Source organism: Apus apus, chromosome Z (genome assembly GCF_020740795.1).
Source record: "Apus apus isolate bApuApu2 chromosome Z, bApuApu2.pri.cur, whole genome shotgun sequence".
NCBI classification, from domain to species: Eukaryota; Metazoa; Chordata; class Aves; order Apodiformes; family Apodidae; genus Apus; species Apus apus.
The window spans coordinates 76,116,384-76,134,608 of NC_067312.1; the positions used below are offsets into that span (position 1 = coordinate 76,116,384).

Genomic DNA, 18,225 nt, shown 5'->3' on the forward strand with positions numbered 1-18,225 from the left:
ATATAATAGAAATAGTGAGCCTTAAATAGGTTTTTCTAATGTTTACTATAGGAAGTATCATTTAGGTATGCAGGAAGCAAGAGATGAATTACACCTAGAAAGTTCCAGTGTTAAAAACATTACACAAATTGTGCATTGTCTCTCACATAGATGTAAATGTAACAAAACAGTGTCCATAAAATGTAAATGTTTTTTACTGTCAAGTACTGGTAGGTGAATCAGAATGAATCAGTATTCAGTGCAAAACTGAAAAAGACTGAGCCTCTAATAAATTCAGTACAAGCCTAGAAAAAAAGCCTGCTGTTATCATGAAAGCTCATGTTATCATGAGATTACAACAGACGCTGAGTGAGAATACGTACAAATTTAACGAACTGTAAAAGAGAACACTTCAAATCATAACAAATTTCTCTAGTGCCTACTGTTGCATCTGATCACCTCTTAGGGGCTCTTGTCACATTAGCTGCCATATTACACTGCATGGCAGTGACACCACAATAACATGACATGCAACTAAAATTGTTTTTATAAGAGAGAAAGTTGGTTCCATTAGAAAATAAAAGTTCTGAAAAAAAACCCCAAGCAAGTGTTCCCATCATAAATACAAATTTTATATTGAATATATTATATTACTACATTGAAGACTACTTAAGAAATTAATAAAACATGGCAGGTACATACATGTACTTTCACCTACCTCAACAGCTCTCTTTATATATGGTATCTGTGTGCCACTGTCCAGATCTTCATTAATTATTAGTCTTCTGGCCCACTGACCCGCTCTGACGACACCGTTACCATGAATTAGGACCAACAGCTTGTCAGGGTTTGTTAATGCATCTTCACTCATAAAGATAAAACTCTTTGGTTCAGTCTCAGTTGCATCAACCTGCAATTACAGTCAACGCATGCTTTTTATGTATCAATAATTTTCTTTTAAAAGAACACCTGCAGTTACAAGGTTAGCCACCAAACTGAAATAAAAACTTTCACCATTTAACAGCTATTTGTATGAATATTGTAAGGATAAGTGCGTGCCCAGTACTAAAGAAAAACAAAGCAAAAGCCAGCTGTGCAACATAGCCTCAAAACATAAAAACACACAACAGTTTAGAACAGTATTCCAAGGAAGATTTTAATCAAAAAAAGGTGTAAAAAGTATGCTAAGGCTTTGAAATTTCAGCTGTTTACAGAAACATACTGGCAAAAAAAGAAAGTCCAATAATTTGCAGGGTGTGGAAGGGTGGAAATCAAGTAATTTTGTCACCTCTGATATGCCTGAAGCAACAATAAAAGTCCTGCAGAAAATGAAAAAAAAAAATTCCTAGTGAATTTCATTTCACCCAAATAAGCCATGTATGAACCAGTATTGTATATTAATAATATAATAAAATATAGAACTCCAATTCAGCTCTAAATAATGTCTTCATTAGTAGTCCTGCATCTGGGTCAATATTTTGCCAATTTGTTACAGGAACAGATCAACAACCAGTTTTGATTTTCAGGAAACCATAATTTAATTCCAAGTTTTGTCCTGAGCCTAGAGAGTAAAACAGCCTTTTCTTTTTCTTTTTTTTTTTTTTTCTTTCTTTTCTTTTCAATAAAAATAGACGTTCTACAAAACAGATCTACACTTGGTTTAGCAAGCCATGGCTCAAGGCCAAAGGCCTGAGCTGGTATAAACACCCTGAGGGCAGAAAGAAACTTCCCGTCTACCCTAGGAATACACAGAAAAGGAAGAACCCAACAGGCAGATCTACCTGTCCTCCTGTACTTCACAACCCAGGACCTGCACAGGACACCTGCACAGCTGCAAGAAACAACACAGGATTGTCCTACATGCTGCAACAGCCATGAAAAGCAGGCCAGGATATGAGCCTTATGTTGAGACAGGAGCAAGGGCCATGTGGATTATGTCAGTTTGTTTCTCATAAATGGGTATGTTTTTGTAATTACTCTCATTTTTTTTTTAAATTCAGCGTGAATGTCTAGACTTGCTGTAATACAAGTCCTACCTAACATTTTTTTTTATTCAGTCAATGAGGCTACTTTAACAGAAGGAATTCCTAACTGGAAGAATGGTCACATCTCTTCAGTATCTGCCGTAGCGCTGAAGACCTTATTTTCTTCTCCAAAATGGCATAACATCTCATGTGCCTCAGCTTGCTCTTTCTACAGCAGGAAACACTCACCTTCTCTCACACTCTGTGTGAAAATAGGAAACATGGTAAAAAATACATTTTAGAATTTGTGGTACACCAGGTACCACACTGGGGACACAGTCAGGTCATGTTGCTGCTTCTGAAGCAGTGGTACTGCGACATTTAACATGTGGTGGAGGCAACAAGTCAGACAACACTACATCTCACACAGCACTTGGCAAGATGTAACTGACTTCTGCACTTAAAGTGAATTCTTACAATACTGTAATTAAGGCAAAGCATTGTGAACTGCTATTTCAGAGAAAGATTTAAATAAGTTGTAACCCTTAGTACTTATAAACCAAATCTTTGTTTTTTAGGAAATACTTGTGCTTAAGCAGGTGAACTAGAAGATACAACTAGTTCACACTTCTGCAGATACATTACTTTTTAAATGTTAAAAACATCTACCAAGATGATAAAAAAAGAACTCTTCATTCTTTTCCTCAAATTAATCACATTTGGAAACTTTTCTTCAAGCTAATTTAGCTTGAAACAGTAGTAATTCATTAGATTAAGCTTTCACTGAAGGTCACTCCTGTGCATAACCTTAGTTTATTGACAAATCAATGTAGAATACCATTTGGTGCTAAACCTACTGAGTCCACACAAAATAATTTGTATTTATTAGCCACTTTCTCCTCTGGACCTACTGATAAACACTTATTTCTGATCCTTTATTTAAACAGAAGTAAATTCAGTAAAATGCTGAACTTCAGTTAGCTGAATTTAAACATCATTCATCATATGCAATAATAATTTTCCAATAATGAGTAAATAGGAAAGTCAAAGCAGTCTAAACTCCGTTGATAATTTACTGTCTAGAAGTGTCCTTTAAAGTTCAGTCTTCCTTCTCTCAGACTTATTTTTGCAACACACAACTATACCCTAAGGTTTATAAATGTATGCAGGTATTGTGAATTCTGAGTTATGCACTCTACATACATTATGAAATTTTTAAGGTTTTGAACAATTAATTCACTTTTCTGCACGAGCTCTGCCTCCAATGAGCTATCACGTAATACAGAAGCACCAGTCTGTAGAATATTTCAGCAACATAATTGTTAGTATTTTACTCAGTTGCTATCAATATATAGGGTAGATCAAACTACACTTGAAATCTAATCTTACTGATGCACACGTTGCCACATTGACATTATGACTCAATTCTCAGTTCTTAGCCAATACCAACAAAAGGTGCACAATTCCAGACTATGCTACAGGGATTTTTTTTATTTTGTACATTGTAAGATTTAAAGCTCAAGACTGAACATTCATTTTTTAAAAGGGAAAAAAAAAAAAAAATCACAAGTATTTTTCTTATTCCAGTTAAGAAACGTAATAAAAATTATGAGCCTAAAGCCTCCAAACAAGTTAAACAGGTGTAACTTGTGACTGCAGGAAAGAACATGGCAAAGAAATGGGACTGAAACTGAAAAGACTCAGAGAGACTGAGAATTATGAGCAGCTGGTGGGGAGAGAAAACTATTCATTTGATTTGCAAGATAAGGAAGTCTTCTGTTACATGGTTCTACATAAAGCTTGCTAACTCACTTGTGTTACAGTCTTATATCCTGACATCATTTTTCACTCAAAATTGTAAAAAAAAAGAAAACTGCTGATCAATACTACAAGCAGCTAATTAGCATTTGGTGATTACCACAACTAACTTAACATATGTAAAACCACTGAGACCACTGCAAAGTGAGACCTTTCAGCGTCATTGCCAATAAAACATGTTAGTAATTATTTAAACTTTCATCCCAGGCCTTCCCAGAAGCTGTTAAGGATGCATTTAATTCAGAAGCACCCTCTATTTGTCCTCAACAGCTAAAAATCAGCAAAGATTAATCACTGATTATACCATTAAAACTAGAGAAATACAAAGACTTCATCTGGATAAAAAAATCTTCCTCATATTCATAATATAACCTTCAATGGAGCACAAAATGAGACATTTAAAAGAAGTAATTCAACAGCTCCTCCCTGAATATGAGTCTATTCATTTAAATGTTTAAGTCCAGTAGTATATGTTGAACTTTTAAGAGAACTACAATACTTCCCAGTAACAACAATGCAATACACATCTCAGCATCTCTGTGTAGGAAAAAACATTCAGGTTTATGTTTTGTCAGAGAAGCTGACGTAATAATACTATGATGGGCGACCTGGCCTGATTTCAAAACTGCTCTTATTTTCGTATCTGAAAAATAAATTTACAAACAATTGTGTCCAAAACTGAAGCTGCCTCCTGAGAAAGGAAAATGAAGACAGCAAGTTGGACTTCGCACATGGGGTTGTAGTTAAGAAAGATGAGAGAAGATTAAATACTGTCATCCTAAATCTTTGAAGCATAGCACTTCCATACACGACTAAAATAATGCTGAAAAAATAAGTCCTCCACTTAACACAGTCCTGAAACACATTTCATATGTTCATACATCATTACACTGCTTATTTAGCAGCTGACAGAAAAAGGAGGGCCAACTACCTGATCACCTGTGACAATGCTCAGAAAAATCATGCTTTCCTGTTTACCTCTAAAATGCTCATTTAATAAGGTCATATTCATCAGAAGGGCCATTCTGGTCAGATCGAGGTCCCCAGGTCTTGTTCCTGACAATTGGCAGATTGCTTAGGGGAACAGTACAAGAACAAAGTGCTTATTGAGTGATTCTTCCCTCATTTTAGCAACCAATAACTTTCAAGCCTGCCAAGCCAGAGTTTATAACTGGAGAAGCATACACAAGAGTTCAATACACCTATCCCACCTTATCATTATCAAATGTGGGTTTTTAAAAATGTATTTATACCTTTCTTCGTGACTGTATTCTCTGGCAATGAGTTCCATAACACAACTGGGACATTTATGAAATAGTACTGCCTCTCTTTCAGTAGAGATCTCCTGCCTGATAGTTTACATTTGATGCCCCTTAGTTTCTCTATTATGAAAAAAAGTAAAAAAACATTCCCTATTCATCTTCTCTTCACCTTTCATAATTTTACAGATTTGTCATATCCCTTCCTCAGTCACCTATATTCCAAGCTGAAGAATCTTTATCTAATCTTTCTTTGTCTGAAAAGTGTGGTGTTATGCCTGTGACCATCCTGGTAACACTCCTCTGTATTTTTAAAATTTTTCATATCCTTTTTTTGATACAGTGTCCAGACTCCATGCAGCGTTGAAGATGGGGCTCACACAACGAGTCGAATGACGATGTTTTTCTGTTTTGTTCTCAACACCTCTCATAATTCCTAGCATCCTATTTGCTTTGAGGGCTTTTGACTGCCATTGAGCACTAACTGATATTCTCAGAGAACTATTTACAATCACTCCAAGCTCCTTCCTGAGTAGTAATAGCTCATTTAGAGGCCACCACTGTGTTTACAGAGTCAGTTATTTTCCCCATAATTTCACGTTTACTAGAATTGAATCTCATGTCATTTTATCATCCGATTGTTCAACATCATGAAATAATTACCCAAGTCATCATAATCAGCTTTACATTTAAGTACTCTAAATAACATTACGAAAAAAACGGCAAAGTTTGTTAGCTTCTATTATTTCATTATTTTTCTTTTAACAACTGTGTCAGTGCAGGCCTTAATAACACTGCATCGGCAAAAACTTATTTAATCTGTGAAATATGAACACTTTATTTTCCTTTTAACCAATTATTAACTCCTAAGGGGACTCCCTCCTCCTGTGACATGACATGGCAGTGTCTTTTTTAAAAGCAGTTGGTCAAGTTGTTGACAGCTCCTTGGAAATCCATGTGCTCCTTTACCAGCAAGTTCTTTCTTTTTCATGTGATCTCTGATGCCTTCAATGAATTCTAGTGGTTTATTAAAAAATAAATCTGTACTGTTTTTTCCCCCTGATATCTGATTTCCTCCTGATACACAGGAATCACTACAAATCACTCCTGGATGCCTTTCAAAGACCATCACATTCATTCTTTTTCCATTCCTCTGATTTCAGCAGTAAGTTACATACTAGTTGTTTGCTCTGCAGCTTCATATTTGGGTGCTTATAGTATCCCAGGCTTAAAAACTATCTCATCCTGGAATTTTATTATTATATGACACAGCAGTTTGTTCTGAGATAAAATTTCAAACAGTTCTTGAGAATTATATCCCATTAAAAAAAAAATTAATAATACTCAAGAGTGGGAACTGGACAAATAACATTGGAAATAACTGTGTCGCTTTTTCATTTGAGCCAAGCATTCCTTTAGCAAGCAGCTCATCTATCAGCCTCTTCAGCTCTCTTTTATTATTAGTCTTTACAGCTGTAACAAGCTCCTCAAATTCAGTTTTGGGTGATCTTATTGTGATTTGATATGCAACTTGCCAGCATTTATAGTCTTCTCTATTTTCCTAACTTGCATGGGACTTACTTGTGCTGCAAGCTGTCTTATTACTTCTATTAGCCTCCCTTACTAGTTTAAACTAGGTTTCTTTGTGTTGTTACCTGGGAATCTGTCAGCAGTGATTTAAACATAGCCTTCAGACAGATTCAATTTTTCACCTTCTACACACGTTTTTCATTTTTCTCATTTTTGTAGTCTTCTTCATAACCTACTTTTGACTGCAGTGAGCACTTCCTACACATAACAGTTATTACTAAAGAATGGTGCTCATACTTTGTGCCAAATAGTTCACACTGCTCACAATTTAACAATTGCATATATTTTTTGGGTTCTTGTTTTGCTCCAGAATGCCATCAAACGATGACACTTTGCAGAAGTTGGAAGTAATACATTTGAGAATAGCTTTAACATACTACTGACAAACTACATAAGTACATCAGTGCTTAATACATAATATTTATAAATAAGAATAAACACAAATTAATTCAACACTGGGAGTAAGACAGGGCCATTCCCAGGCATGACACCAAAAACTCAAAAGTTCTGCATCACCTGTGTGACAGAGGTGATGGAGGTGTTGTAACTCTTATCCCAGGTTTATTAATTTTCATTTTTTGAACCTAAGAGATCAGCCTGAGCTTTGCATTACTCACATGCAAACTGCTTCTAAAAAGGACACTGAAAGAAAGCAGCACAGACTCAAAATTCAGTCACTTGAAACCTTACAAATGCCAGCTTCCTGGTTTGACACAGAAAGGGAGACATGGCTTGAGGAAGTCTTTCCACACATTACCTGTCCGGGACAGGACTCCTTGGACCAAAGCTTCCCCAACAAAGAAAACTAGCTGTGCACAGAAGTTCCAGAGACCACGACTGGCACTGCACCAGGCAGACTGGCCACTGTGAGCCCAATTCTCTTCCCTGTCTACACAGGGAAATCAGAAGGGAGGGAATTCTTTGCTTTCTCCAGCAGTCCTGGCTCTTGGGGGACTGAACAACTCATGTGGTTCAGCACACTGGGATTCTGCAGCAGAGATGCTGGAGTTCCCAACACAGCTCCTTCTACTCTGACTAGGCAAAGCCTGGCTGGGATGCCTTGAGTACTTTGAGGAGGTTATCAAAACATTCCCTAAAAAAATAAGCACTTGTGGAATGGAAATGGGAACTGCAAGACTGTAAAGAACCGTTGAAATAAAGGAAATTTTCTTTTCTTAGCCCAAATGGATTTTCCTTGACTGAATACGAAGGGCTGGCTGAGAACAACAGCAATGCAAAAGCTCCTCAAAGACCTTCAGAATCCTTTACAATTGACATGGAAATCCTACACAGTGATGTCACATGACAGTCTCCCCTGCACTCTCCACTATGAAATATAAAAATACCTGAATATCATCACAGTATCACATGCATTTACACTCTCATATCTGTTGACTGGGGAAAGCTTCATTACTTCCAAGGGCTGGTCAAATATTTTAACTAAACAACAGCAGCACTTCACACTACATCTGTGTTACATGTTACTGAAATATTGTGTTTAAAAAAAAAAAAGACTTGGAGAAGTTTACTCAAAACTCAATTTGAGTTTATTCCGCTGCCTGCAAAGGCACATTTGTTCTCTAATCCAGCTGTAGAGATCTCAAAACATCCACAAACATCTTAAAAAATGGTTCCTCTATCAAAACTACCACATTTTGAAAATTCTGGTATCTGGTGGAGCAAGGAAGGCTCAGCTGGAGAAAACAAACATGGTGAGAAGTTAAGAGGAAACCAGGTCTGCATATGCACCCAGGTGAGACAATGCCCTGCTTGGAGTCTTGGCATATCTTGTCTTTATTTGAACTCTGGATGGTAGGCTCTCCTTTTTAGAGACCCAAACAAACAATGTATTTGGAAAAAATAATTATACTTACTGGGAGAGTTACTTTTTTCAAGTGGCATTCCTTTTGCAGTAGATCATAAACATATTTAGTAATGATCTGGAAGAAAAAAAAAAAAAAGATAAAAAGAAATGCAAACAGATGCTAAACCACTTATAGTAATGACATACCCAGGCAGACAACTTTAAGGCTAGTTGGTAGAACTTCTAAGCACTTGTATACGTTTTGCCACTTATCTAAGTTCTTTACTGTATCTCTAATTCTAGAACTCAGAGCTTTACACAAAAAGGTTCCCTCTGTCCCTCAGAAAAGGCTGCTTGCCAGTACAAAGAAATTGTAACTGTACCTGTGAATCCATCACGTGCTGCTGTGTGAATAATTATGTGCCTCAAAACTAAGGATTATAACCAATTAATATATACTCAGGGGTATAAGAAAAGCTGTCTTTTGCAAAGAAATACTTTAAAAGCATTTTTTTCCATAAGTAGGACTCCAGAAACCCTCTCCCCTGCAGGTTCACTTCATGAGCTACATGGAGAGCAGATCTTTAGCCACCCTCAGCACAAGTTGCCTTGCCATTTCTATTCACTGAACAGGGGAGGGGATGGGTCAAAGGTTTCTAAGCAGAAGAAAAACCCTGACTGATTCCCCACTATGGGGGAGTTTAAGTCTCTTGTCTCCATGTAGAAATAAAATTGAAATTTTAGACCGGAAACAAAAGGAATTATTTCAAAGAGCAACAAAAAATATCAACCTAGTCTCAGCGTCTGTCTCAAATGTAGCAAAGTTATTCACACTTCAAAGCCTTGCCTCATATCTAGGGAAATATTTTTCTCACCCTTATACATTGTAGGAAAAATGGAAATGCAGATGTAAGAACTTTCTAAGTATTATTAATTTGGGAATTAAGCTGAGGAACAAACTGAAGTACTTTGTCCATATGGGGCTGTAAAAATGGCTCAGAAGTAACTGCCTGGATTTCACTGGCTAGAGGAGTTAGGGGAAAAAAAAAAAAAAGGGGCAAATTAAAGAGGAAAATAAGTGCTCATTAAGAGCCTCGGATGGTGCTTGCCTCCCCTTTAAAGCTTGGTGAACTATGTTTAAATTCCAGACAGGACAACACCTGAGTCTCAGAATATTAATCCAAGAATATCTGGGTACAAACCCATCTGGTGCTCTTTAGTCCAGCCCCTCAAGGCCACAATTACCGCCACCTGAACCCACAGCATATTAAGCCACAACAGAAATGTCACTGTAACACAGCTCTCCAGTGATAGCATCTTAACAACACACTATGAACTGAGCAAGTAGGAGCCAGGGTATCATAAACTTCAAGTTTAATTTTCAACAGGCACAATTACCAAATAAAGTTTCGATGAAGTCCAAAAGTTTTCATTATGTACACATGAGCAAAGACAATATGCAAGCGTTTGGAACACATCTGAAGAAATTAAAGGTACTGATGAAAGATAATTAAAAAAACTTTGGCCTGTGCCCCTCCTTTCCTTTACAAAACTCTAAAATGTTTATTTGGATGATGTGAGTTCTTTGCTACCCTGCTCAAAAATGTTTATTGATAGAATTATGTTCAAAAAACTTTATGGTTTTAAAGAAAACCAGTCTTACTGAACATTACTATCTACAGGGAAACTGCATTTGGAGAAGGAATTTAGCTGTGAGCGATGAGTTGATTTAAGACATGTTTATCCCCAAAGCAGTATGTTAAGAACATGCATACAGTGTAATTTTACCTTCAGGGCCAAACTTTTTATGGTTCACCGAAATCAACTCCAGTGTAATGCCAACAAGTAAAGCAGTTAAGTTCCTGCAGTCTCAGATGCTGATGGGGTACAGATATTAAGATGAGTATAATGATAATATGGCCACAAACACAGACATTTTATTTTTCACTTTAAATTCAGGCATCTACTAACCACCAAAACACTAAAAGAACACTTGGAAAAGAAAAAAATTGCTACGAAGAAAATGTATTTTAGACATCACTTGCAAAAATTTACCCTTTTTTTTTGCAGCTATGTCTTTGTATCTATTTTTTATAATCTCTCTCAATTATTTAGACTGCGATGTCTTCGGGGCAGAAGCAAACCTTTACTCATTTTTTCCACAGCCTGGCTCAATGGGGCTCTGATCCTAACTGACTCTTTATGCACCTCTCTAATATAATAAATAGTGACATAAACTTTACAAATGGGACTGCTAAGTCAGTAGAGTGCTCTAAAATAGCAGAGACTTGACCTAATGAATGCTTTTAATAAGAGTAAACTTAGCATGGATGTGCCTGGAAATTCTAGTAAAATCCTGTCCTGCCTAGGAATATGGCTACAAGTACTGAGAAAGCTACAAATCCAACACTATTTTTGGAATGCTATGCTTTTAATTACTTAAGTCTTTTCTACAGGCATTAAAACCCGAAGCTTTTTTTGTTTACATAGAGCTAGTTTGACCTAGTATTACAAATACAGACAATTCAAATAGCCAGAACTTAACTAGTAGTATTAGCTTGTGTATACTGGTATTTTATCAGTAAGATCTGAAAACTGTTGTAGGATGTTGAGAAGGGTCTTGTGACTTCTTGCATGAGAAGGTGAGTATGGCTGCACTCCATTAACCCTCCTGGACTAATATGACTCATTTAGTCACTCACTATTTAGTGACTGAGGCTGCTCAATCCAGTCCAGTGTCAATTAACTTGTCTGTAACTATCAATAAGTTCTCCAGTCCAAGCCATCCTCAAGGCAAACTGCAACACTTGCTAGAGAACTTTGCTCATGTATTGCTACTAACCTGGGATATTTATGCTTTTTCTGATAAGGTGTGCCAACACCATAAGCTGTATGCTGCATTGTAATTAAAGGTAATAAGGCTGCTGGTGAGCAGGCAGGACCAAGAGATGGGAAAGGAAAAAAAATCAACAGTAAGGCTTGCACAACCTGTGTGAAATTAATTGCCTGATGAGTGGAGGAAAAAAATGGTGGGTCTGTACATCTTGTATGAGACACTGGAAACTTCAGCCCCATTTGACAGTATCTCTGTTACTCACTGACTTCTAAGTGCAGCCTGTTAGGAAAATACATCCCAAATAGGCAAAGTACCTGAACTAAGCATTATCAAGGCATTCTTACTGCCTGCTCTGAGAACCAAGGGAAAAAACCCAAAGACAGACAAAACAAAAAACAAACAAACAAAAAAAAATCCATGTCTCTCTTCACCTATTCTTTACCTATTCTGATACTGAAACCTCAACATGGTTCTAAGTGGAGACAAACACCAAAGAGACTCTTCAATGCATTAAGTATTGGATATCTTTAAACAGCAAAACTCTGGGGCAAAGGACAAGCAAACCCATGCCCACAATGCAAGAAGGGAACGCTAAAATAACTCAGTTTAAAGTAATAAACCTTCATTTTAAGTCTGCAAGAAACTGAAAGAAGTTTTATAACACTAATCAAAGATGTCAAGCAGCAGCCTGGCACACATGAGGAATAGCGGAACCACAGCTGACCCACAGGTGAACTTTTCCCTAACAGAGATAGCCAGGTACACAGGCAACAGATCTCAACCCAACGACTTGTTTCATAACACCTACATCCTAATCCAGAGGAGCTGCTTCACTACATACCACATCAAAAACATGCTGGGATGCAGTGAAGTGCACTGAGTCTCGCTCGTTGAGTTCCCCCCTGCTGGGCTTTACAACCCAAGTCCTCTGAATTATTTTCCCCCCAGAGCATGCTCCCACTTTCAAAACCAACCATGGGTAACTCTACCGACCACCAGACTAAATTTATGAACAGAAGAGCCAACCTGCCATGGAGGGGGAAATAAAAAGACAATTCAAACTACTCAAACCTGCAAAATGTTTTCTCTGGAGTGAATTCTCTGGTTAAAACCCTACTAAAGAAATGACATAGGCAAGTGTGATTTGTGGCCTCTCGCTTCTAAACCAGCACCTATCAGTAGTCACTGGAAATGGCTACCATGCAATGCATGTTCATGGATCCACAGCACATGTGAGGAACCCTTTGGTTGATGCAAACCACTGTGTCTCCTTGAAGGCAATCAAAAGCCACACATCCCTCTCTTCCCCATACATGCATCCCCCATGACCAAAACACTAGCAAGCCTGTCACATGGTTGGTGTATGGTTAGCACATGATAAAGAATGAAGCACACGTGAAATGAAAAAAGATAAAGCACACGCAGCAGTTGACATTACAACCACTCACAAACAAGAGCTTGGAGAAAGGATAAGGGACTGCAAGCTGTTAAACCAAGTTGTCCACACCATTGCCTGCTCCTACACACTTCTAGCAGATTTCTGGGGAAAAAGGACACGGAGCAAATTACTGTTTAAATATATTCTTCTGGAGGACCAGAAACAGCTGGATGGATCTGAGATTTCCCACAACATGCTCCACATTCACAGCTACTCAAAACACAAACAGAAGCCCCCACCACCATTACCACTCTTGTTACCACTTCTCACTACTCCAAGGACTCATGGAGACAGAACTATTCTCTCAAAGTTAACAGAGGTACTTTCCGTCAAGAGTGAGATGTGCTGGCAATGATATGCCCACTCAGTGGACAGGAGGCTTCTGCCTCTGAAGATGTCAACTTGTGCAACAACACTGCTCAAACACCTTATCAGATCGCTTGTTCTTATTAATTTTTAAAGACAGTTCTGAAAGTACATGCAAGCGCGGAGAGTAAGAGAATGATACTAATTTTGCTTATAGGTTTTTATTAGTGGCCAGATTTTTCAGAATAATACAGATGTGTTTAAAATTAAGGAGACTGTAGCTAATAAAACATAGGTGTGATGGCACTTCTCTTCTTGCTTGACTTCCTAGTTTTTCATCAGTCATACAGTAAAAAGGGTTAATAAATTATTAGTGTTTTTAGTAGTTTATTATTTCTCTAGTAACGTTATGAGTTAAATCTACTCTAACCTCAGTTTAATCACCTACATAAACATATAGTAGAGAAAAAAGAGACAAAAGCAGATATATACAATTAAAAATAATGAATAAGACTTCCTCAGAAACCACTCAAGTCTGACCATCTCTACCTTCTGCAGTAACTTGCTCAGATGTAATTTGCTATGCTTTGAGTTGTAGTAACGAAACATGCAAGACCAAAGTCAACATCAATTGCCTTTGTGTCCTTCTTTTCCTGAAGTACCACGGTCAGTTTGACTTTGCAGAGTACAGCAAGAGATTCACCATCAGATCCCCAGATCTCTAAAATGGTTTTAACTCTCAAGTCAGACCTGACATAACAAGTTACCAGCTCTTCAATCTAATTTTCTCAATAAATGGATCTTTCAAGGGCATAGAAAGGACACAATTTTAAAATAATTTAAATTCAGCCTAAAAGATTAAGCCCCTCAGTACTACCAGTATTTCCTAAGAACTCCAAGGCAGTGTACACAGGTTAGAGGTTTTATCACTCATCTTAAAAATAAACAAGCATAAACCACTAGAAGCAATGCCATTAAGAGTAATGGATTTTCTAGTTTTGCAAGATTTGTCTCCTCATAGGCAATAAGCACTTCAGCACAAAAAACAGAAAATGAGCATGAGAAGGAACCAATCCTTATAACACAAGGCTACTCTACCCACAACTTTTTCCTCTTTGCAGTGCAAGAGCAACAGCCTTCAGTGAAACAAATGCAAAATGAATTCCAATTGCCTGCCCCACGGCAAATCTCAAGTGGTGGGACTGACCCAACGCTTTGCTGCTGTGGCTGCCATAGTCTTGGTTGAATGAGCTTTATTTTGACCCTCAAGTGACAAACCTGCCAATAAATAACAATGAGAGATGCAAAGGAACTTTCTGACATACTGCTCTTGGACACAGATCTACCTAAGAACTGGGACAAACAAAAAAAAAAAAAACCCACCATTACCCTGCCAGAACAAAAAATCTTAAAAGCTGAATGGACTTTATAAAGGCTCTGTTCACTGCAAGCTAAACAACTAAAAAAACCGCACAAAATAAAACCCACCAAAAAAAAAACACCCAAAAAAGAAAAAAAAAAATCAATGGCATTTTAAAAATGCACAAAAGACCTCACTTGGATTATAGTGTGGGAGAACAATTCATTAAGATGGAATTGACATTACCTCTAAGGGATTTCTTGCGTTTTCTACTGAAAGCAATTCAATTCAATCTTAACACATGGGTGTGATGTTCTGGATTCCGAGTTGACTGATCACAAATAGGATCTCCAGATCTTTTGAGAGAACTAAATGAAAAACAACAGGGATTTGCCATGAATGCAGGATAAACTGTTGATGTGATTTGACCCAATGTTTTGTTACATGGTCTTTGCTGACACCTGTTGGTTTATTTTTTGGGGTTTTTTTCTTTTTTTTTTTATTTGGTTTATTTTTTTTTCCTTTTTAAGATAAGCATCTCTAATTTTAGAAATTGATTGACAATTATTTGGCTTCAGAAATGGCTTAATTACATAGCTCATCTTATGAAAATTCTCAGCTATTTTTACATATGCACAGATATATACTATCAGCATAAATTAAATAAAATATCAGCAGAAAGCATGACCTCTATCCTCAAACTGAGATAAAGAAACAAAACAATGAAATGGTTGCATAACAAAGAAGGAAACTAAAAAGAAAAAGCCCAAAACAAATAAAAGAGAAACAAATAAAAATGAAGCTTATAAACATGCTTTAATATTCCAATTCAAGAACTAAAACTTAGGGTTATTATCTCTAAATTTAATATTAGAGATGAGTTATGAAAAGGAATCTGGAATAAAGAGCAGTAGCAGTTTTGATTACTCCTACTACTAACGAAACAAAGGTAGTTTAGGTGGAGAGGTGGTGTTATGCAGTTTTGAAAGGTTAAAAATCCATGCCAAACCCAACTGACATATCGGATTAACATAGTTAAAGCATACCAGCTTTTGTAGTCACAGACAAAAAAGTCAGTGATGTGTCAAGCATCTCATTTTGCCACCTTTGATTCCTCAACAGAAATGACCAGATAAATATTCACAGATGGACTGAAGGCTTAATTTTATGTAAATCCAGAGCAGGACTCAAATTAACACCTTCTTTCCATAGCAAGATGTCTTAACCATTTTGCCACTGTGCTCCAGAACAGTAGTGGGTCAAAATAAATTGGATTTACATAAATTTAGCTAAAAAGGCCCATGGTGCTGACTGCTGGCAGCTCTTTTTTTTTTTTCTTTTTTTTTTTTTTTTCTTTCTTTTCTTGGCAAATATTGTAGTTGAAACCCTCAGGAATACAAATCCCAGAAATATTTATAGTTTCACTATTTAATAATAACTGCACCTCTTTTTACCAGGTTGTGTAAATGAAATAGATCACACCAGAGTAATTAACTCATTGCATACTTAAGCAACAAACTTGGGAACCTCACTTGCTTTGTGGAACTGACAAAGCCAGCAGTTAACTTCTAAAAGAAACAGCAAGCTTTCTTTCTGCTTTTCTAGTCTACAGTTATGACACCTACTACTCTGAAAGAAAATTCTCCTTAAGGAGAGAAAAACCTAACCTGAAGGCATTGTCTCTTCTGGGGATATCGAGCTGAAGAAAATACCTTGGACACTGATGAACCTTTTTCTGTTCTTTTCCCTCACTTTTTCTCAGGAAAAGATTTCCTTTTCCTGTTCCATGTGATTTGGGCCCACCTAACCTAGCCTTGTGTTCTGCTGGCAGGCAAACTCAAAGAGGGAGCAAACTACAAAAAATCCCAGTTATGGCAAATGCCAGGAGGACTTTCAAACAAGAGGCAAGGACGATTTCTTCATATGTGACATGTAAAATTCTGACACTTTTGCTCTTGTATAAAATATAGGAAACCATTTATTTTAACAACAAAAGTATTACTTAAAATGTCTTCATTAAATCTAATTTGGAAAGGTTAATTTATGTGGTTTTTTCTGCTTTATTTTTAAAACAATCTTATGAGGAAGGAATATTCTCGGTAATTGAGTTTTATAAAATAAACTTCACAGCCCATATTACTTCATTTATAATGAGACAGTAGGTAAGGATACTGTTAGCTGCTCATGAATATTTATGGTTTTGATTTCCAAAAAGCATTGTAAATTATTTCTTCCTATGAAATTAGAACTGAAAAACTAATGTGGCCAATGATACAGCATGCACATGTCTAAAGAGAGAAGTAGTTCTGCTTAAGCTATGTGGGCACAAGTATCAGGAGAAGCGAAAAAACAGCTAAGAGTGAAGTTCTGTACAATACAATTTACTGTGTTTTAATGAATTTTACCTAAATACTTTGTCTGGGAAGGAATCACATCTTTTTTTCTCAGTCCAGCCACCAAGATACAGCCCAATTACATATGAAATTGCTTAACATGACAGTGATTAACTATGATCACAAGTCATGTTTTACTGCAAACTTCAAATATTACCTTCTGTATTTGACCTTCTACTGAATACGGTGAAAATATTTTCTTTTTTTTTCTTGCCCAATGGACTTTTAGCAAGCTCTAATGCAAACTTTGCATTAGAACAGTATAATACTTAGCATGTCCAACTAATTAAGTAGTTATTTCTAAAAAGTCTGTGACACTATGAAACAGCCTGAGTCAGAAAATACTGTGAAAAAGCCTGTTGTGATGTCCATTTAATTACACTCTGACCAGGATTGGTTCATACTGGTGCTTATCAGTTTCCCAACTGAAGTTTTCAAGATGGGATCCTTTGCTGTTGTGGAGGGGTGAGGCATGTGTGATTAGACAAGTGGTTCAATACAGTAGTTATCAGCAGCAAATATATCAAGAAGTAAGTAAAGACAACTCCTACTGAACAATAATATCAAAATATTGTCTGCAAAGGAAACATCCCCATAGCATCTGGTTCCTACAGTTTTTAGAGTATTACACAGAAACACTAAGCAGACAATTTTAACACCTAGATAATGAAAATGGACATCAACAACAGTGAGCAGCAGGCTCGTGTGCAATTTATAATTATAGCACAGCCACTAGCCTGCAGTTCTTTGCAGAATTCTGTGTCCAGAGAACAGGTATTATAAAATAAAAAGACACATGAAAGACATTTTAAATTCATTGTATATGAGATAAAGTGAACACAAATAACATTCAAGAGAATGAAATGAAAAGGTGAGATTAGGAATCAGACAGATTTTTGCCTAAAAGCAACTTGTTCTATGACAAGATAATTTGGTACAATTATCTCTCTGCTTTGAGAATAGAGAAGAGAATCTGCAGTGAGGATGACCTACCCTCCACCAAGTGCAAACCCCTATTTATTGCTCCACAGGAGGTGCTGTGCTGTGACTGAGCATCCTTATCACCATGGTCAGTCTACAACCTGGGCACCAGGCACACAGCCCATGGGCAGAGGCTCCCTTTTTCTCCTGCTCAAGGCCTAATCTGGAGAGAAGATGTAGGAGGAGAACAGCATGTCAGCACAGAGTCTGGCAGCAAGCAGGCCAATGAGTGACAATCATCATACCACTATCTACATTTTGCCTGTAATCTTATTTTCCAAGCTTCTCCTTTTCCATTTTTTCTCTTCCACAAACCAAGACTTAAGTCATAAACCTGGGAGACTACCTTTTGGCCAATGTTCACAAGGTGGCTCTGAGTTAGCCTGGCTGAGCTCCTGGGAACTTCACCACACACAACAGCAGGTCCTGCTGCAGTTGTGACCCAGCCTTGGGAAGCTGCTCCTGCAGACTGCTCCTGCACCCAGGAGAAGCAGAGC

The 18,225-nt window shown here is 37.2% G+C and overlaps 1 protein-coding gene across 6 annotated transcripts in view; it reads right to left on the minus strand.

Annotated features, from left to right (window-relative positions):
• Nucleotides 1-18,225, minus strand: part of FAM172A (family with sequence similarity 172 member A) — a 262,842-nt gene that overhangs the window by 199,476 nt on the left and 45,141 nt on the right. For all 6 annotated transcript variants that reach the window (XM_051643536.1, XM_051643535.1, XM_051643537.1 and 3 more), the window contains exons 5-6: nucleotides 8,485-8,550; nucleotides 698-889 (exon numbers count right to left, since the gene is read on the minus strand). In XM_051643536.1, coding sequence (XP_051499496.1) covers nucleotides 698-889; nucleotides 8,485-8,550 — 258 coding nt within the window. The remainder of the gene's footprint in view (nucleotides 1-697; nucleotides 890-8,484; nucleotides 8,551-18,225) is intronic.